At 43.3% G+C, this 22,478-nt stretch overlaps 1 protein-coding gene across 11 annotated transcripts in view; it reads left to right on the forward strand.

Annotated features, from left to right (window-relative positions):
* The window catches only part of nfixb (nuclear factor I/Xb), a 392,155-nt gene that overhangs the window by 105,686 nt on the left and 263,991 nt on the right, over positions 1-22,478 (forward strand). Inside the window, exon 3 of one of the 11 annotated variants that reach the window (XM_059991882.1) lies at positions 3,709-3,922. The exons of the other annotated variants lie outside the window; for them this stretch is intronic. Coding sequence (XP_059847865.1) covers positions 3,709-3,761 — 53 coding nt within the window. The 3' untranslated portion in view covers positions 3,762-3,922. Of the gene's footprint in view, positions 1-3,708; positions 3,923-22,478 lie in introns of those variants that run through there. 11 annotated transcript variants of the gene reach the window in all.

Genomic DNA, 22,478 nt, shown 5'->3' on the forward strand with positions numbered 1-22,478 from the left:
CCTCTTCACTCTAAAGAGAAAGTCCCTAGCTCACTCAGTCTAGCCTCATAAATCATGTAGGCAGCATCCTGATTTCTGAATTCCAATTTGGGAAAGAATGCACCATGTAGAGAAGATGTTTTCAATGCAAATATACAGTAGGAATATTAGCAACAGAGGCAAGAACAGGCCATATGGCTTCTGGTTCCTGCTGTCACGTCCAATACAATCATGGCTGTTTTTTCTACTTTGTCTGATCCTTTATATCTGATAATCTGTCCATCTCCATCTTGGTTGAACACTAGGCATCCTGGGTAGAGAATTCCAAAGATTCCTCACCATCTGCATGAAGAAATGTCTTCTTTGCCCTGCTGTGAATGGGTCATTTCTGCAGATGTATCCCTCTCCAAATTTCTGCAAAGTGGTCCCAGAAACCTTGTTTCTCTCGGCTCAAGACTTGCTGATGATACAGTCTGCTGAAATGATCCAGGAACGTGATGTTTTACTCACTGTTAAGAGAACAGCCTGTGCAGACATCACTGGCTGGGGTAAGTGAAACCTCGAGCCCAGCTGACTCCTGCTTCTATTTCTTGCCCGTCTGGGTCGAGTGGATCACACAGCCCAAAACAATGAGTGGAGGCCTGCTGAGGTTCCAACACCGTGATGAGTTCAAGCAAAGGCTGGCGAATTTTTAATGATGTACCACAGAAAGCATTCTGTCTGGATGCATAACAGCTTGGTATGGCAACTAGTCTGCAAATGACCTCAAGAAATTGAAGAGTCGTGCACACAGCTCAGTGCATCACAGAAACCAGCCTTCCCTCCATGGACTCTGTCTACACTCCTCGCTGCCTCAGTAAGCAGCCAGCATGATCAAAGACCCTACCGCCTCAAGACATTCTCTCTTCTCCCCACTCCCATCAGCCAGAAGATACAAAAGCCTGAAAGCACGTACACCAGACTCAAGGACAGCTTCTATTCCACTTTTATCAGGCTCTTGTACAATAAGCGGGACTCCTGGCCGCATAATCTACCTCGTTATGATCTGGCACTGTAACGTTTACCTGCCTTGCACTTTTTCACTCGCTTTTACTCTTTATTCTGGATTGTTATTGTTTTAGCTTGTTCTATCTTAATGCACCGTGTAATGATCTGATTTGTATCAACAGTATGCTAGACAGGCTTTACACTGCACTCAGTACAGATGACAATAATATACCAATACCATACCAATAGCTTCCCCACAGCTGCCCCAATCCCAGAAGGGCAGGTCCGAGCCAGTGGGATTACAGCAGAGAGCTAGGGAGTGCGGCACCACCATCTGATGAGGCTTGTGGACAATGGTCCTGATGAACCTAACCCTTCTGCCTTATCACCAAGCACCATCACACCCCCTTTCACATGCCCTTTCTCATTTCAAAAGTTGTATTTTATTTGTATAACACGAATAAACGCACTACAATGTCTTCGTAATCATTCCCAACACTTTCAGTAGTGCAAACTTTATTTTAATAACAAGTTCCATTGCCACTCCTCTGGCACCATGGGGTGCTACCCCTTTTCGATGTCGGAGGGGCTTCCCCACCATGTCCATTAATGGAAGGAGTCCAGAATGAGATCCTGTCCCACAGAGGCTTAGACTGAGTTTCAGTGCATCCCTTAGCACGTACTCCTGAAGTCTGGAATGTCCCAGTCAGCAGCATTCCCTCATGGACATCTCAGTATGCTGGCAGATCAACAGGTTTTGTACAGAACAAAGAGTGCTATTCACCGAGTTGATGGCCTTCCAGCAGATGTCACTCTTGGTGTGCACCCCAATGGATCAGAGAATCCTCTCTATGTATCTGCTGGGGATAATCTAGGACAGGGACATTTGCATCCACCTCCAGATCTTCTTAGTAAATCCACAGCCTGTAATGATGTGGGTGAATGCAAACCTCAATCCTGCAATGATTTGAATACAGAAGGTTCTGCAGATACTGGAAATCTTGAGCAACACGCACAAAGTTTTAGAAGAACTTAGCAAGTCAGGCAGCATCTATGGAGAGGAGTAAACAGTTAAAGTTTTAGGCCAAAACCCTTCATCAGGTGTTTCACTGAGGGATTTATGCGGAACTGGAGAGAACGTTTATCCTCTACATATGAATGTGGTCACTGGATCCTCTCCCTGCTCTGAGAAGGCACAATGGCTAGGGTTAATAACCCAGCCAAAAGATAGCTCAACCTCTGTACTTCCCTGCGAGCATCAGTCTAGTTTGTGTTCAACACTCACTGTGGGCCTCGAACTCACATCCACCTCAGAACAAGGAACCACACTGAATAACACTGAATCACACTCCAGTCCCCTGAGAGAGGACGTGTAAGGAAGGAACGGATGGAAGGAAGGGAAATAGATCTCTGAAGTTTCCTTCTCCTGTTAGCTCCCTGCTAACTCAGCTTGGGCACACTCCACTTCCTGCCTACGTGCGCAGAACAGTTCCTTTCCTAGCTGACCGGGGAATAGGCAGTAACGAGTTTAAAATGATTTTCTCTGTGTGAAACAGTAACTAGCAAAAGAAAAACAAAGTGTCAGAAGGTTTTAAACCGACACTGCACCAATACATGAGCTTGACTTATTTACATTCTGGGCTGTGGAGGCTGCCACCCTTGGCTAGTTCAGAGAAGGTTGTGGAATGAACAGTCACCCAAACTCAAAAACCCTCAGCACAGTTGTAATTGATTGAATATTCTCAAAAGTCATGTATAAAAACAGAGTTCAGTCACAAACAATCAAAAATGTATAGAAACCTTCTTTAGGAACGTGGCTGTATATACTGTTGAAGTTTGGTGATTTGGTGGACAGGTTACTGTTCCATTGTCTGGGGTGGAGACACCCGTGCACTCCTCTCCACGGCCACCAATATCTGCACAGGTGTTTGCTCCATCCACCATACTAGCCAGGATTTCCTGGTGGCCAGCCATTTTAATTCTCCTCACCATACCCCACAGATATGTTTCTCCACGGCCTCATCTACTGCCATATTGAGGTTAAATTAAGATTATAGGAACAGTAGCTCATATTCTGCCTAGGCAGTCTCCAACTTGGAAGCATGAACAATAAATTCTTCAGCTGTCCCCCTCTGTCCTTTTGTCCTTTCCTCTTTTCTCCCTCTCTCCTTCTAATCCACTTCATCTCTTCCCCCTTCCCCAATGTCTGCCCATCTCCCACACACTCCTCCCATGCACGACCCTCCCCACCTCCCTACCTTGATTCCATGCTTTACCTTCCTCTCTTATCACTTTCAGCCCTCGGACACCTCCCGGCTCTGACACCATTCCTATTCTCCGCCTCCCCAAACCTGGATCTACCTACCATTGTCCAGCTCTCGCTCTACTCCTCCTCTCCATCTTTTTATACTTAGTATAAAGATAAGATGAGCTTTGCTTGTCACATGCATGTCGAAACATTGAAACACACAGTGAAATATGTTATTTGCAAGGGTTATGCTGGGCAGCCTGCAAGTGTCACCATGCTTCTGTTTCCATCATAGCATGGCCACAACTTAACAGCCCTAACCATATGGTTTAGGAATATGGGAGGAAACTGGAGCTTCTGGAGGAAACTCACTACAGTCATGGGGAGAATGTACAAACTCCTTACAGACAGTGGGGAAGTAGAATCCTGATCTTACAGCTGGAGCTGTCAAGCATTGCACTAACCATGCTGCCCATCTCCCCTCTATCTTTCAGTCCAGATGAAGGGTCACAACCTGAAATGTCGACTGTCCATCTGCCTCCACTGAAGCTACTTGACCTGCTGATTTCCTCCAGCATGTTGTGTGTTTCCAAGCCAACACTAAGAATGAAAGATGGGTCTTGGTGAATTCTCTGAACCACTGACACAGCACGTGATTTACTTGCATGACAAATCACTGCAGAAGCTTTTAATTAAAAAAAAAGACCTTACCACAATCCCACATGGTCTTGTCCAATATTTATTTTCCAACAATAAATGTTTATTTGGTCATTGTCACTGCTTGAGTTTGCCACGTTTCTCTACCAATCTTCCAACATACTCCATTGGCTCTTTGGAACACCCTCAGAATCAGAATTGGAATCAGATCTGTTATCCATGACATATGACATGAAATTTGTTGTTTTGTGGCCCAAAGCAGTGCAATGACATAAAAATCTATAAATTGCCAAGCTAAATAAATAGTGCAGAAAAAGCAAAAGCAATGTAGTGTTTGTTGTCCATTCAGAAATCTGATGGTGGGGGGAAGCAGCTGTTGCTAAAACATTGAGTGTGGCTTTTCAGGCTCCTCCCCGATGTAGTAGTGAGAAGAGGGCAGGTTCTCAATGGTGAGGGTCTTTAATGATTTATGCAACTTCGTTGAAGCACCATATCTTGAAGATATCCTCAGTGGTGGGGACGGTTGTGCCTGTGATGGAGCTGGCTGAGTCTACAACACTCTGCAACCTCCTGTGATTCTGTTCAATGGAGCCTCCATACCTGCCTTCCTTGTGATTGCATCAATGCGTGGGGCCAAGGATCGATCCTGAAATCCAACAATATAAATTGAAAATTATTTATTGGGGGGTAGACCATTTGGATGGCAACTGAGATTTGCCATCCTGACAAAGGGTCTCGGCCCGAAACATTGACTGCTCATTTCCACGGATGCTGCCCAACCTGCTGAGTTCCTCCAGCTTGTTTGTACGTCTTGAGATTTGCCAGATCTATAATATATGGTAGACTGGTAGACCAAACTTACATTTAATCAGAACTAAACAACAACATAATGGCTGCGCCTTGCTTCACTCTGCAGCACAACAGCCTGTGCCCTGCAGCATTTGTCTGCATCGGTTTACGTTCCTGTACACGGCTGCCCAGAATTGTTTGTTTTGCACGCTTAGCTGTAACCAGGGAAAAAGTAGGCCAGAATGATAAATATAAGCCATAGTTCTGAAGCAACCCCCCTCCTTATCCTGCAAGATGTTTAGCTAATTTGCAAAACTGGATCCGCCTTTAAGCCGCAAGTAAAAAAAACCCTGGGATTGCTTGCTTTGACCTGGTTTGACACTACCCGAAATTGAATTTGGGCCAAATCCTCCTGTGTAAATATGACATAACCAGTCCTGCTGCAGATAAGAAAGGCCTTATCACTTTTCCAATGGTGTTTAACTGAGAGTTCTCTGTTTGCAGATGCATTCTGCTGTATTTTCACCCAGTGCCTAGGAAACTTCCGAGACTGTTTTGGGGGGAGGGGGAGACTGGGGGGTGGTGGAAATCTTGCATTGGTTCCTCTTCCAGCCTCTAGTTCCTGCATGAACTGACGCATTAATCAATATAATGAAGCGTAAAACTGATTTTTTACAAGTTGGTCAAGCATTCAGCGCAGTGATTTATTTTAAAAAATGAGTTTTGCATAAATATTGACATTTTACGAGGAATAATACACTGTGCGAAATGCTGTTTGGAATTTAACATAACAAAATATTAGATCTACCTAGGGACTGGAGCATTCAAGTTCCGTTCTAGTTGTCAGGCTTTCTGCCGCAAGCATTTAGCTTTAACTGTGCAAGTTTTCACTGTTCTAAGTGTAATGAAATTGTCAACTTGCTTCTAATATCAATGAAATAATTGTGAAGCACTTCTGAAAAGGAGTCTAGTCTTTTATCACTGCAAATTATCACTGGCAGACACATTGTCCATTTTGTATATGGCTAGATCTCATTTCCTCAATGTAAAGTCTCCTCCTCCTATCAAGGCATATTGTGTTGACTTACCCAGCACCGGCAGTTTCACCTACTTGGGCAGCATCATTTGGCAAGGCAGTGTTACGTGATGAGAAGAAAGGCCAGCTTCATCCGCAAGACAGCACTTCATTTGATCCCTGAAAGGCGGAGGAAACGCAGGAGAAAAAGACAACTTGGTGCCATACTATAGAGGTAGAAATGAGGACCCTGAACCTCAGCTGGGGGCACAATAGAGAAGATGGCCAAGAACAGACCTTCATTGCTTCCCAAAATGCCAGTGGTGTAATGGGCAGAAAATAACTAGTAGATCTAACCTGCTAATCAGATGAGGAAACCTACTTCAGATCTCACGAACTGGGGCATCCAGGAACCTTTAACACTCACAAACATGAGAAATTCTGCAGATGCTAGAAATCCAAAGCAACACACATAAATTGCTGAAGGAATTCAGCAGGTCAGGCAGCATCTATGGCAGTGAATAAACAGTCGATACTTTAGGCTGACAGCCTTCTTCAGGACAGTCCTGAAGAAGAAAATCGACTGTTTAACATTCACTGTAGTTTATTGGCTCACTGAGCGACAGTGAGTCTGGTTGATATTGAAAAGGGGATTCTGTGCTCAGTCTGCTTTGGGTAGTGTTGTAGCATCGCAGTTGACGTAATGCTTTACTGTACCTATGATCGGAAGATTGGGGTTCAATTCCCACCAGCGTTTGTATGGAACACACCCAAGATTCTGGAGGAATGTTGAGTGTATTCTTCCTGGATGCTGCCTGGCCTGCTGAGTTCCTCCAGCATTTTGTGCGATTTCCTCAGATTTCCAGCATCTGCAGATTTTCTCCTGTTTTTTACTGTTTGTAAAGAGTTTGTATGTTCTCCCCGTAATTGCGTTGGTTTTCTCCCACATTCCAAAGGCGTATGGGTTAAGGTAAGTAAGCTGACATGGGGAGTAAGGCAACATTTGTAGGTTGCCCTTAGTGCATCCTTGGACTGTGTTGATTGTTGATGCAATGACACATTTCACCATATGTTTTGATATGTATATGACAAATTAAGCTAATCTTAAATATGAATCTTAAATCTCAAACCATTGTGATTTTTAATGTATGTACAAGAAAAAATTCTTCTCAGCATTAAAGAAAAACACTGTGCAATATCATTGGAGCAATGTCCCATTCAATGAAGCTACCTCAAGCATCAAAATGGTCTCAGTTCCCATCAGGAGTTGTTCTTTGACCTAATCTCAAATCAGGATCTTTCCCCTATCAGGAACTGTTCATTGACCCCATACCTAAATCCAGTCCTTATCCATATCCCATTAGGAATCCATTCACAGATAACAACATTCCTCTACATGGTGAGGGATTTCAGTGATGGATGTTACCTTCTTGAGGCATCCTCAATGATGGGGTGTGTTGTACCCATGATGGAACTGGCCAAGTCTACAACCCTCTAAAGCCTTTTGCGATCCTGTGCACTGGAAACTCCATTACAGGTGTTTATGCAACCAGTTAGAATGACCTTCGCCAGACATCAATAGAAATTTGCATGCTAAATCTTCTATAATGATGCCTTTTCCATGTTTACTTCAATAGTTTGGGCCCAGGGTTGATCCTCTGAGATGCTGATGCCCAGGAAGATGGAGCTGCTCACCCTCCCCACATTGAGTACTCAGTGAGAACTGATGTGTCTTCTGACCTTCCCTTCCTGAAGTCCACATTCAGTTCCTTTGTTTTGCTGACGTTGAGTGCGAGGTTGTTGCAACACACTGAGTTGATCTATTTCATTCCTGTACGCCTCCTCATTACCATCTGAGATTCTGCCATGCTTATTTGTATAATTAATGCTGGACAGTTTGTGCCAGGGTTAGTAACACATCAACCTGCTCCTGAAATTGTCATATGGGCTCAGACAATTACTGTTGAACCTGGTGGTGTGGGACTTCAAGCTACTGTAGCTCCTACCCAATGGTAGCTGTAAAAAGAGGGCATGGACCTGATGGTGGGGAGCCTTAATGATAGATACTGACTTACTGAGTCAGTGTCTCCTGTGGATGCAGTTGGTGGTGGGGAAGACTGTGCCCAGGATGGAGCAGGCTGTGTTCATTACTCTCTGTACCCTTTTGCATTTTTGTCCATTGAATTAATGTTACAGTCCGTGATGCAAGAACCGGGATATTTTCTATAGTGCCACTGTAAAAGTTTATTTGAATATTTGGTGATGCTGGGCCTCGGATGGGGTAATGTGAGAAGTTATTACCCAGGAATTTGAAGCTGCCTTCTCTCGCCACTTCTGAAACCTAGTACATGGTCTCTCAACATTCCCTTTCTGAAGTCAATGGTTAGCTGCTTATGAGTGCTAGAAAGACTCAGCAGATCATTGAAAGAGCACCCAGAGCTCATGAAAGCTCATTGGGTGGAAACATTTACTTTCTATCTCCAGAGCTGCTGCCTAACCTGCTAAGCATGTTTCCAGAATGTCCTGTTTTGATTTCAGATATTTGGTGTTTCCAGTTTTTTTTGCCTTTCATTTACACCTCATGTCCCTGCCTCTAGCTGCCAACTTGTTTAGCCAATGGAAACACCTTCTCCTTCTTTGTTTGGAACAGCCTTGTGAAAGCTCCCCTGCAGCATCACACCTCTCTTTGTATGCCATCCAGTACTCTTCAAATACCAGCCAGGGTGAGGAGTGGTACAGTGGTAATATCACTAGATTAGCAATGTAGATTCTCAAAACAATGTCCAAAAGATCATAAAATATATGAGCAGAATTATGCCACTCAGCCCATTGGCCCATCATTCTATCATGGCCAATTTATTATCTCTCTCTATTCCATTCTCCTGCCTTCTCACCCAGACTATTCAAGAACCTATCAACCTCCACTTTAAATATACTCAATGATTTGTCCTGTGCATCTGTCCGTGGCAATGAATCCTACAGCTCCTGGCTAAAAAAATCCTTGTCATCTCTGATCTAAGGGACGTTCTTCTAATCTGAGGCTGTGCCTTGAATCTCCCACTCTAGGAAACATCCTCTCCACATCCACTAAATCTAGATTTTTCAATATTCAGTAGGTTTCAGTGAGATCCCCCTCATTCTTCTAAACTCCAACGAGCGCAGTTACCAGGGCCATTAAGTGCTCTTCATATGTTAAACTTTTCATTCTGGAATCATTCTCATGAACCACCTTTGTTTTAGATGCTCTCCAATGCTAGCACATCTTTGCTTAGATAAGAAACCCATCACAGCTCTCAGTACCCTAAATTCAATCTGACCAATGCCTTATAAAGTCTCAGCACTTAGCTTCAGCTGGGATCTTCACCTTTTCACAGTCAACAGAAAGCACAGGGAAAGTTTTCAAGTTTATTAGTGTTGCTCCTGTTCACAATCTCACCTCATAGTACTCAGCACTCAGTGAACTTCAGCAATACTCCTGATATAAGAGCCACAGGCATGCTGAAATCTCAGTGTAGCCGTGGTTAGCCAAAATGCTGCTTGTCATTAATTAGTTCCTCATTTTCCCAGAACAAATTAGTTTAGTGGATTGTGCTGTAACTAAGTAAAAGTCAGTCATTGTGATTAACATGTAAAGGATAAATTTAAAAAAAATGCTTGTTCCATTTGGGGCCAGTGGAGATGTTTCCACATTGCACCATGTAATAAAACCAGTCTTGAGTTTATCGTTATAAACCAGAACTGGGCAAATTGCCATAGTGCACTGAATTAACCTTTGATAATCTGTGAGTGGCCAATGTTGACATATATGACTAAAACGATCTGTAGAATTGTCTCCGACATCTGCAGTTCTCAATCGATTTCTCCCATTAGACAAGTATTGGTTACAATTTGCTTCCTTCTCACTGGGTCTTGCTGTTGACTCCGAGGGGTAGTGCAGGCCCAAGAATGTACTGTTCAAAAACTTTGAAATTCAAAGTAAGTCCATAATCAGTCTAGTGTAATATGTACAAAATGCTGAGGAATTCAGCAGGTCAGGTAGCATCTATGGAAAGGAATAAACAGTTGATGTTTTGGACCAAGACTCTTAATCAGGATTGGAAAGGAAGGGGGGTGGGGGAAGAAACCTAAATAAGTAGGTGGGGGAGGGGAAAGGTATACAAGCTAGAAGGTGATAGGTGAAGCCAGATTAGAGGGGAAGGTAGGTATGTGGAGGAGTGGGGATGAAGTGAGAATCTGGGAGGTGCTAAGTAGAAAAGGTAAGCACTGAACCATAGAACACTACAACACAGTACAGGCCCTTCAGCTCTCCATGTTGTGTTGACCCATATAATCCTAAAAAAGTACTAAACCCACACTGCCCCATAACCCTCCATTTTTCTTTCATCTATGTGCCTGTCCAAGAGGCTCTTAAATACCCCTAATGTTTTAGCCTCCACCACCATCCTTGGCAAGTCATTCCAGGCACTCACAACCCTCTGTGTAAAAAACTTACCCCTGATGTCTCCCCTAAACTTCCCTCCCTTAATTTTGTACCTATACCTATGAAGAAGAAGGATCTGATAGGAGAAGAGAATGGACCATGGGAGAAAGGGAAGGAGGACGTGAAAACAGGTGAGGAGAAGAGGTAAGAGGGGAGCTAGAGTGGTGAATGAAGGAAGAGAGTAGAGTACAATGTAGTAGTAGTTAGTACAATTGCTTTACAATGCCCGCAATCACAATTGGCATGCAATTCTTGTTGCAGTCTGTAAGGAGTTTGTATGTTATCCCTGTGACCATGTGGCTTTCTTCCAGCTGCTTCAGATTCCTCCCCATACCAAAGACATACGGTTAGGTTTGGGGTTCAGAGTTCAAAGTTCAGAGTAAATTTATTATCAAAGTACATATATGTCACCATATACAACCCTGAGCTTCATTATTTTGTTGGCATACTCAAAAAATCCATAGAATAATGACATTACAAAATCAATGAATAACTGCAACAACTTGGCCATTCAGCCAGTGGGAAAGACAACAAACTGCAAATACAAAAAGAAAGAAATGATTATAATAAATAAGTGAGCAATAAACATCGAGAACATGAGATGAGTCCTTGAAAGTGAATCCATAGGATGTACAATACAAATACTTTATTGTCATCAAACAATTGGTACTAGAGAGTACAATCATCACAGTGATATTTGTTTCTGTGCTTTGCGCTCCCTGAAGTACAAAAGAAAATGGTAGGCAGAGGGATCCTAAAGCCCCCCCGCTTCAATCTGATCAGCAGCCCAGCTCTTTTCCCACACTTCCTCAGTAATTTGGGCATCTTTCCAGATTTCCATCGATGCAGTGTGTTGTTGGCAGCTCTTTGAGATTGGTGGACGCGTCCCGCGGGGATGGATCGGCAGGTCGTGTCGTTGGGCACTCCAGGTCGGGCCGGGTGCCACTTCCAACTGTTGGGGGCCTGGGCCCCAAAGCTGGCACTTAATCCCGGAGGGCTGGCTGCCGGCTGAAACAAGTCCGTGAACTGTGTCACGGTTGTGGAGGCCTTCGCTCCAGTCGAGCCCCGGGCTCGATAATCGGGTCCAGGTACAGTCTGGAGTTGAAGCAACTCTGGTGTGTCGATGATCTCCAGCTGGGTCAGTGACTTTGCCAGGGTGTTGTTGATCTTACTAGATGTAGCTTATTGGAGGTTTAAGAGTTTCTCGGATATAGGATAGTTTAGAGGGCAGTTTGCTCAGCAGAGCACGTGCAGAGTCGCCAGTTACTGGTGCCATCTTAAATACTGTACTGTGGGAACATTTCAATGATGGTGCAAATGAAATTGAATGAAGTTATCCCCTTTGATTCAAGGGCCTGATGGTTGAGGGGTAATAACTTCCTGAACTTGGTGTGTGAATTCTGAGGCTGCTGTATCTTCTTCCTGATGGCAGCAGTGAGAAGAGAGCATGACCTGGGTGGCAGGTGTGTCTCTGATGATGGATAATGCTTTCCTACAACAGCTTTTCATAGTGATGTGCTCAATGGTCAGGTGGGGGCTTTCAGATGATGGACTGGGCCGTATCCAATAATTTTGTAGGATTTTTCATTCAAGGACTTTGATGCTTCCATGCCAGGTTATGTAGTCAGTCAATATACTCTCCACAGTACATCTATAGAAGTTTGTCAAAGTTTTAGATGTCATGCTGAATTTAAGGAAGTAGAGGCTTTGAGTGTTTTCTTTGTAATTGCACTTATGTGCTGGGCCCAGTGCAGGTCCTCCAAAATAATAACACCGAGGAATTTATAGTTGCTGACGCTCTCTATCTCTGATTCTCCAATGAGGATTGGTTCATGGACCTGTGGTTTCCTTCACCTGAAGTCAATAATCGCCTCTTAAGTCTTGCTGACATTGAGCAATAAGTTTCTGTTATATATTGATTGAGATACAGTGTGGAATAGGTCCTCTGGCACTTTGAGTTGCTCTGCCCAGCAACCCCCAGTTTAATCTGAGCCTAATCATGGGACAATTTACAATGACCAATTAACCTACCAACCATTATGTCCTTGGACTGTGGAAAGAAACCGAAGCACACTGAGGAAATCCATCCCGTCACGGGGAGAACATATAGACTCCTTACAGGCAGTGGCGGGCATTGAACCCAGATTACCTGATCTGTAAAGTGCTGTGCTAACCACTATGCCCCCATTATAGCACCATTCAGCCAAATTTTCAATGTTTCTCCTCTATTAGTGAATTGTGGCAAACTTTGTTTGCATCAGAAGCTATGATTGCCCCAGCACAATCCTTACTGATTTGATTTGATTTGATGCATTTTACCGTATGCTTCTACGTACATGTGACAAATAAAACTAATCTTTCTTTATCTTTATCTGTTACCATATACTACCTGGAGATTCATCTTCTTGCAGGCATTTAAAGAAAAATATAGAAATGCAATAGAATTTAAGAAAAACTGCACATAATCAAAGACTGACAAATAATCAATATGCAGAAATGACAATTGCACAAATATGATAATAATGCTGAGAACATGAGTTGTAAAGTGTCCTTGAAAGTGAGTCTGTAGATTGTAGAATCAGTTAAGAGTTGAGATGAGTGAAGTTACTAACACGGGTTTGGGAGCCTGATGGTTACAAGGTAATAACTGTTACTGAAAATGGCAGAAAATAAAGTGCCAGGACCATGAGAGGTAGATTGGGTGATCAAGAGTTCAACTTTAACATATGAGAGGTCCATTCATGAATCTGTGACAGTTGTAAGATCATAAGACATGGGAGCAGGTAGCCATTGGCCCACTATCCACCATTCAATCATGGATGATTTATTTTCCCTCTCAGCCTTCACTGCACTATCTCTATTGCAAGTATATCCTTCCCTTGGCAGGGAGAGTAGACCAGTCTATAGTGTTCTAGATACAGTCTCACCAGGGCTTGACACAAGCTGTCTTCGTTATGGAGATTCTGGTGGAACAATGGACCAAATGACATGGCTTTGGGGACAGGCTAGTGAGTAAATATCATCATTTCACTTGGAGATGGTATACCAGCAGAAGATTGGCCATGAAGGAGCGTACTGGAGCAAGATTGGCTGGTTGAGTAGTGTCGCATTAACAACCTTGCACTCAACTTCAGTAAGTCCACGGAATTGGTTGTGGACTTCAGGAAGGGAAAGTCAGGAGTCCTCATTGAGGGGTCAGCAGTGAAAAGGGTGAGCAGCCTCAAGTTCCTGCTTAACACAAAAGAATGGTTGTAAATCTCACTGACTGATCATGTCCTTCTTTTCCTCTTCTCTCCTTTCAACTGATGGCCTGTCATTTGGTTGAATTCAATATTTTAAGCTCAAAGTGAATTTATTGTCAAAGTTCACATATGTCTTGCAGGCATTCACAGTGGATACAAATAAACACAATAGAATCAAAGAAAAACTGCCCACAATAAAGATGGACAACCAGTGTGCAGAAACTACAAACTGTAAAAATATGTGCAAAAAAGAAATAATAATGATTATTAATAAATAATTAAGCAGTAAGTATTGAGAGCATGAGTTGTAGAGTACTTAAGAGTGAATACATGGATTGTGGAATCAGTACAGTGTTGAGGTGAGTGAAATTATCCATGCTGGTTCAGGAGCCTGATGGTTGAAGAGTAATCACTGTTGCTGAACAGTGTGGGATTAAGGCTTACACCACCAGGTTCCCGGGCAGCGGCCATGGATTGGTAATATGTTGTGTTTCAGAATACAGCACTGCACCAGCATGCGAGGTGAGTCTTTACTACAGTACATACCAAGCGTCACTACGGCAACCACTATCAGTGAGGTGGTGGGAGTTCTGACACGGCCTGCTCTGCAAACAGAAAGTTTCCACTGGTACAGTAAGTGTACTTATTATCATTTATATTTCTTCTGATTTCCTTCGTGATGGGCTCAGCTAAAGTTGTTGAGTCATGTTCAGGTACATTCCTAGGAATACCAGTCACATCTCACCACTTGCACTTGTAGTGAAACTCTGCGTGTCCACTGAGAACCAATGTCCATCATCGTGAGCATGTCCTCCCTGCGTGTGACACCATTCTTGATTTACTTCCCAGTAAATACAGGAGCTACCTCTCTTTCTCTCTCCTCCTTCCTGGATATCCTAACATTCAGGTCATCCTCTGCCAGATTAGCCACCCTGCTTGGTGAAATTGCCACAGGTCAGGGCTTACTGCTTGTTGTCACACAAAATTGAATGGTCTAGGCAGAATGGAATAATCTGGGAATGGAAGGGTTAATGTATGAGGAGTGTTTGATGCCTCTGGCCCTGTACTCATCCTCTGACCCTACTTAGAAATATTATGGGGTGGAGATCTCATTAAAACCTATTGGATATTGAAAGCCCTAGATAGAGCGGAGAGAACATTTCCTATAGTGGGAGCGTCTAAGGCCCGAAGGCGCAACCTCAGAATATAGAGACATCTCTTTAGAACAGAGATCAGGAGGCATTTCTTTAACCAAAGAGTTGCAAATCTGTGGAATTCATTGCCCCAGACAGCTGTGGAGGCCAAGTCATTGGGTATATTTAGAGAGGAGATTAACAGGTCCTTAACTACTAAGGGTGTCAAAGGTTTTGGGGAGAAGGTGGTAGAATGGGGATGAGAGAGAAAATAAATCAGCTATGATCGAATGGTGAAGTAGATTTGATGGGCTGAGTAGCCATCTACGGCTTATGGTCTTTTGGAGGAAATGATTCAGCCTGCTTCATTAACAATATTTAAAAGGAACTTGGATAGGTATATGGATAGGAAAGGTGCAGAGGGATATGGACCGAACATGGGCAAATGAGATTAGCTTAGATGGGGATTGGTCAGCATGCACCAGTTGGGCTGAAAGACCTGTTTCTGAGTTGTAGTTGCACTCTACTCTCCCCTCTCCTCCCCACCACCTACTACTCCACCCCTCTCTGTTTTCCGCTCACATCCTACATCCGCCTACATCCTTATTCTGCACTAGCCCTTACTCTCATACTTCCTCTTCTTCTCCCCTTCAGCTACTATTCTGTGCCCCAGCAGAGCTGTAACAATTAGCTTTATCTGTCACATGTACATTGAAACATCAAAACATACAGTAAAATGGTTTGTTTGTGTCAACGACCAACACAGTCTGTGGGAGGCAATCCGCAAGTGTCACCATGCTTCTGGCATCAACGTAGCGTGTCTGCAGCTTACTAACCTCAACCTGAACATCTTTGGAACGTGGGCGGAAACCAGAGCTCTGGAAAGGACCCACATGGTCAAGCACCTTTCACACAGTGGCGGGAATTGAACCCCTGTTACTGGCACTGTAAAGTATTACACTAACTGTCCCAATTAGCATGAACTAAAATGGTGCAGCTCAATGTTCATGAGAACTGTATGAAATGTGTGATCCTGCACACATGAACAGAGAAACTGCAAATACATAATTCTTTGAAAGTGGCATAAGAGTCATAAAGTGAGTGTTTGGCCTTCATAAACCAAAATGGGAGTTATGTTGAAGTTTTATAAGACACTGGTGAGCCCCAATTTAGAGTATTATATGCAGTTCTGGTCATTTGCCTATAGGAATGATATCAAAAAAATTAAAAGAGTACAGAGAAAATCTACATGGATGTTGCTGGAATTTGAGGACATGAGATATAGGAAAAGGTTGAATCGTTTTGGACTTTATTCTTTGATCATAGGAGGATGAGGGGGGAATTGATAGAAGCATACAAAACTATGAGAGTATAAATAGAGTAAATGTGACTAGGCTATTTCTGCTGAGGTTGGGTGAGACTAGAAGTAGAAGTCATAAATTAAAGGTGAAAGGTGAATTATTTAAGTGGAAACTGAGGGAGAACTTCTTTATTTGGAGGATGGTGTGAGTGTGGAATGAGCTGCCAGTGGATTTTGTCGTATGCAGGTTCAATTATGATACTTAAGTGAAATTTGGATAAGTACATGGATGGGAGGTGTGGGTCAATGGGACTTGGAAGAGTAATAGTTTGCCGCAGATTAGGTGTCTGAAGGGCTTGTTTCTGTTCTGTCGTGCTCTATGACTCTCCGAGTTAAGAGACTGGCATTTTACTTTTGTTCTGTGGTGTGGGAATGCTGCTTACAATCAGCCCTCAGTAGCAGAGTGGTTATTCGTTGTTCTAGTTATCTGCCGACATTAATTCAAGCCCCAGTAAAGCAGTCATAGGACTTCAGTTTCAGCTAATTGAATAAATGTGGAATTTAAGAAGCACATTAGTGATGGTGAGCATGAACTGCCAATAAAACCTCATGTTGTTTAAGAAAGGATTCTCTCACCACTTTCTCGGTCCGGCCTATGTGTAAATCCGACCCACAGAATTGTGGCCAGCTCTTAAATAGCCTAAAAAACTATTACAAACCACAACGACAAAGCCAAATCAGAATTGTTCCGAGGGCTATCGTGGTTTCAGAAGGTGGGAAGATCAGTCAGGATGTTAAATACACAGTGGCTGCTTTATTAGGTACACCTGCTCATTAATGCAAATATCTTATCAGCCAATCATGTGGCAACCACTCAATGCATAAAAACATACAGACGTCATTAAAAAGTTCAGTTGTTGTTCAGACCAAACATCAGATTGGGGAAGAAATGAGGGGGTAGGAAATGTGTGCCAGGCAGGGTAATTTGAGTATCTCAGAAACTGCTGATCTTCTGAGATTGTCATGCACAGCTGTATCTAGAGTTTACAGAGAATGGTGCAAGAAAACACAAAAAAAATCCCACTGATGGCAGTTTTGTGGGCAAAAACACCTTGCTAATGAGAGAGGTCAGAGGAGAATGGTCAGACTGGTTAAACTGACAGGAAGATGACAGTAACTCAAATATCCACATGTTACAGAAGTGTCATGTAGAACAACAATTTGAACCCTTGACATGGATGGGCTACATCAGCAGAAGATTACAAGCATACACTCAGTGGCCACTTTATTAGGTACCTCATAAATTTGCCTCTGAGAGTACTTGTTTTGCATCCCAGGAGACGACACAGGGTTGAGACTTCCAATAAGAACAGATACTTAAAACAGAAAACCTGAAGTGTGAGAGAATCGGAAACCACGGCAATCTCTCCCTGTGAAAGTTATTATTTTCACCTGAATTGCTAAATAAAATCAACCTCAGCCACCTACAGTAGTGAGATGTCAGGAGAAAAACCCTGTCACCTTCACTTTGTCAAAAATTTATTTCAAAGCTTTCATTGTTAATGAAGGAGATTGAAAGTCAAAAGTTGAGTTATTGGCGTTGCACAAGCACAGGTATACACAGGTGCAATGGAAAACTTACTTGGGGCAGCATCATAGGCATGTTGGATCAGACACACAACATTCACCAGAAATACATAAATTAACCATAAATAGTATACAATTCCTACAAGAAAGAATGCAAGTCTATCTATCCAGGATGAAGAAGTAGGCAGGAAAAATCATCCACCCATCCAGCATACTGCCTTTTCCAAAAGTTCCCTTCTAGAAAGTGCTATAGTGCTATTAAAACAAAAATTTCATGCCATCTTAAAACCTTCTTCTCCTAAACAGTTAATCTGATCAACCATTCTTGTTAACCCCGCCCCCCCACCCCACCGCCTCTGCCTATTACCTCCATCACTGGACTGTAAACACTTACAGCTACTTTTTATAATGCTGTTTACATTGTATTTAGTATTTATGTACATTTCATTCCATCTCTGTACTTTAACCTCCAACATATGTTTTACATAATTCTTTATTCTTGTTGAATGTTGTTTTTGTTGCATGTTGCGCAAACACACCACAGCAAATTCCTAATGTATTTAAATGTATGTGACGAATGAAGTTAATAAAGTTGATCCAAGTGAAGCAAGAAAGAAGTTCAGAGTGGTCATGGTGTCATGACATTCAAAGGTCACTTTATTAGGCACCTCCTGTGTACCTAACAAAGTAGCCACTGAGTGTGTTTTATCATTTTCTGCTGCTGGAGCCCATCTACTTCAAGGTTCGACCTAATGTGTGTTCTGAGACGTTCTTCTGCACACCACCGTTGTAACGTGTGTTTATTAGAGTTATTGTCACCTTCCTGTCAGCTTGAGCCAGTCTCATCATTCTTCTTTGACCTCTCTCATTAACAAACAAGAGAAAATCTGCAGGTGCTGGAAATCCGAGCAACACACAGAAAATGCTGGAGGAACTTAGCAGGCTTGGCAGCATCCATGGAAACCCTGAATAAAGTGGGCAGTGAGTGTATACTGAGGTGGCGATTAGTTCGAGAAACTGCTAGTATCTCCATGTGTCCATGAGAATGGGCACAATAATACACCTTATACTTTCCCTTGGCAGTTTATGGTCACGGACAACTTCAAGAAGGGTACAATAGTCAGGCCTGAAGTTCCTTCTCAGCGCTGCCTGACTCTCGCCCAACAAGGCTAATGGCTTGAATCCAGCTCCTGCTATCAAAATGGTCTCAAGAGAGCACTTGCTGTACAAACATCTTCTTAGTAATCAATGTTAGGACAAGAATGTGTGTTCTTGAGGAATCCCTCAATTATTTCCATTCCGGGAAATGGTGTCTCACTGCTCAACTCTGTCCATGTACTTCCTGAAAAGGAAGTGACATTGTCAAGGAAAATTGCCTTGTCACAATAAGACTTTCCATTAATTTATTTTGAAGAAATACTTTTGTTTCAGGCTCTCGCAATTCTATTGCCTCATGTTTAGGTTTCCTTGTTGAGATGGCTGGTTTTGGCCAGAGTTACACTCTCCCAAGAGCCTTGAGGCTAATTCACCTCGTTGTTCATTTTAGTTTGGCTCAATTGGTGGCATTGCTCAAGGGTCAGAGGCGCTTGTTCCAAGTCTCCAGAGTCCGTTGCATCCTGAGGAAAATTTACCATCCGAAGTGCAGCTTTGTGGGTGGATATTACACTAGTTCCTCACCTGCTAAAGGAACTCAGCCGAAAGAACAGCATCTGTGGTGAGGGGAGAAGATCTATCAGTGTTTAGGTTGAGACACTGCACCGTGCCTCCTTTAACTCCTGGTTACAAAGAGTCAGAATTGGGTTCAGGAAGAAGATCTTAAGACATAGAGGCAAATTTAGGCCATTCAGCACATTGAGTCTGCTCCGCCATTCATGGCTCATTTATTTTCTCTCTTAACCCTATTATCCTGACTTATTCCCTTTGATGCCTTAATACTCGAGAACTTATCAACCTCACTTTAACTATACCCAATGATTTGCCTCCACAGCCATCTGTAGCAATGAATTCCACAGATTCACCACCCTCTGGCTAAAAAAATTCCTTTAATTCCCGGGATCATTCTCATGAACCCCCTCTGGACCCTATCCAGTGCCAGCACATCCTTTCTTAGATAAGGGGCCCAAAACTACTCAGAGTATTCTAAATGTATCTGATGTATGCCTTATAAAGCCTCAGCATTACATCCTTGCTGTTACAATGAAGTCCTCTCAAAATGAATGCTAATGTTGTATTTGCAATGTTAGAATGGCATTCCAGCTAATATTTGTCTATCAGGCACTATCCTGAGTGGTTCCTCAATGTTCTTCGGTGCATAAATTATCTGCTGCATTTGGTCTTAAACAACAAGTGAAAATTACCCTTAGTTTATTACAATCTTGTGCTTCTACCTTTTATCGGTTGTACAAAGAGTCAGTCAAAAGAGCCCCAGGACTTGGAGAGTTCCAGAAGACATCCAGAATGCTGGATTTTCAGCAGGTGTGGCGGCATCATGGAGGGCCATAAGCAGTTGATGTTTCAAGCTGAGACCCTTCATCAGGACTCCTTTATCCATTCCTCATTCTGGAACCCTTTTACCCCTTCTCTTCCCCTCATCTGCCATCAAATCCTTCTGGACAGATCAAGGTGAACTTAATCAAGGTAAAGTTTTAAGAAAAACCATCAAATACGACATCTTCTCCTCTGGAAGCAAGTGGTTCCTGATTTGTCCCAATTTGAATTCTCAATCTATGATCAGTGTTTGAAGTCTCCCATTTTCATTTCATCCACATTAAGGAGCACTAATTGCCAGCTCTGTAACATCTATTTTCACATAAAGTTGTTTCTCATATTCTCCAGCTTAGGAAAATGCTTATGTTCCTTCACAGGGTAATTCTATACTTTTCTGACTGAGTGCCAACCAGATGCTGGTGTTTGGATCACCCTAGCAGGACCCAACTTCTAACGGCACTTCTGTAACCAAGAACAATTTGCAAGCATACCGCAGTCTCGGCTCTTATCTCGAAGGTGCGGCTGATAGCTGCTAGAAGGCAGATGCCATCCGCAAAGGTATCATTTTTGGGATGAGAATACTGCTGGTGAGACCAGCAGATTCAGATTCAGATTTAGATGCAGATTGATTTGTCACATGTCCATGGAAACACAGTGAAATATATCTTTTGCATTAACAACCACCACACTCAAAGATGTGCTGGGGGCAGCCCGCAAGTGTCGCCACGTGTCCTGCCGCCAACCTAGCATGCCCACAATGCTCAGCAGAGCAACAGACCACAATGAAACAGAAAACAGCAAGCAACAAAACAACAGCAGAACAAGCCCCTTTCCACTCTCCCACCTGTCCACACACAGGGACAGTCCTTCAACTCCAGGACAGGTTTTCATTCTCCTGTCTCCAGTCTACTGGCTTTGGCCATCATTCTTTGATTTCTAGACTTCTGATCAACCTTTGGGCTTTGATCTTTGATGCTGATCCTCAGACTGGCCAATGACGGGACCTCGAACTCCATGCTGGAACGCTGAGTTCACCGATAGAATGGTTGTTGTGCCTCCTGCTTGCATGGGCATCCAATTCCAGAACACACCAGCCTTGGAAAGCCCAACATCCACTGATGCCCTTTGTTACCCATTCACGTTGCTAGCCTTTGAATGCAAAGCACGGAGTGGAGGCCTGACATCTAACTGCTTCCCATCCCTTTCCCTAAACCCTAACCTGATTCCTAACTCCTCCCTCTGTCCTGAAACCATCTTGGGTTACAGCCAGCTCGAGCCGTAAGATGGGCTGAGCTGCAGTCTCGTTGCCAATGACCAGCACAGTCCGAGGATGTGCTGGAGGGCAGCCCACAACTGTGGTCACGCTTCTGCTGCCCATCCTAATCATACATCTTTGGAATGTGAAAGGAAACTGGAGCACCCACAGGAAACTCACACAATCACAGGGAGAATGTACAAATGCCTTACAGACAACTGCAGGAAACCTGATCGTGGGCCCTGTGAAGTCTTAAGTTTGCAACCATACTATCATGAACCTGGGAGAAGTTGATGAGAATGTGGGGAGGGACAATAAATAGAGGGATTGCATTAATGTAGGAATGGTGTAAACTGGTGGCTGATGGTCAGCATGGACTGAGTGGGCCGAAGGGCCTGTGTTTGTGCTTTCTCTCTCTCTGACTCTGTGACAGTGGAGATCTTTTTCATTTATACTCAAGGGCTCCCACATTGGAATGATTTGGTGACCTTCAGTTGAGAAAGGATAAATTAGTCAACATTTCCACAGTATACAGCCTCTTCATTTGGAAGGTGTGCACTTGAGGACATTGGATAGGAAAGGCTTGAGTGTGGCTGCTGTGTGGTAGAATGGGTTTTCAAAGAGTCCCAGACTGACCCCAGTGGACGGCAGCCACCCTTAGGAGGCTAAATAACATCCAGTAATCAGTGGCTCATGGAGGCTAGAAAGAAACTTGGACATGTATAATTGATTATAAAAAATCTCAGTTGGATGAAAACTGAAGCAATAAAGCCTGCCAAGCAAAAGGAAGGTGTTTGGAATGAAGAAAGGACACCCTTCTGTTAAAAAAATCACTTGAAATACTTTGTGCATGCTGTTCATTACACCACCTTGTTCAGCCATGTGCTCCCGGCTCACACCCACTCACAACACTTCCTGTGTCAACCAACAAGCTGGCAGGGTTTGCCACAAAAAATGGAATGAGTACATCACAACGCATGGAATGGACTGTGTCTAGACTGCCAGATTCACACAGTGACGCAGGAAGCCTAACGAACACAAAGGGAGAAATAAATTTAAAGGAAAATTTGAGCAGGGGACATAGTGGAGGGTGGAAAGAGGTGCTGAAGGGCCATATTGTATGCCTTGTGCAGTGAGTGCATCAGAGTCTGTATGATTTTATCTTCCCATATCCTTCCAAAGCTTTGTGGAACTTTATAAACCTTTCCTATTCATGTACCTGCCCAAGTGTCTTTTGATTGTTGATGTTGTACTCGCCTCAAGCACCTCTTCTGGCAGCTTGATCCATATACTCACCTCTCTCTGTGTGAAGAAGTTGC

This window comes from Hypanus sabinus, chromosome 16 (assembly GCF_030144855.1).
Source record: "Hypanus sabinus isolate sHypSab1 chromosome 16, sHypSab1.hap1, whole genome shotgun sequence".
Lineage (NCBI taxonomy): Eukaryota > Metazoa > Chordata > Chondrichthyes > Myliobatiformes > Dasyatidae > Hypanus > Hypanus sabinus.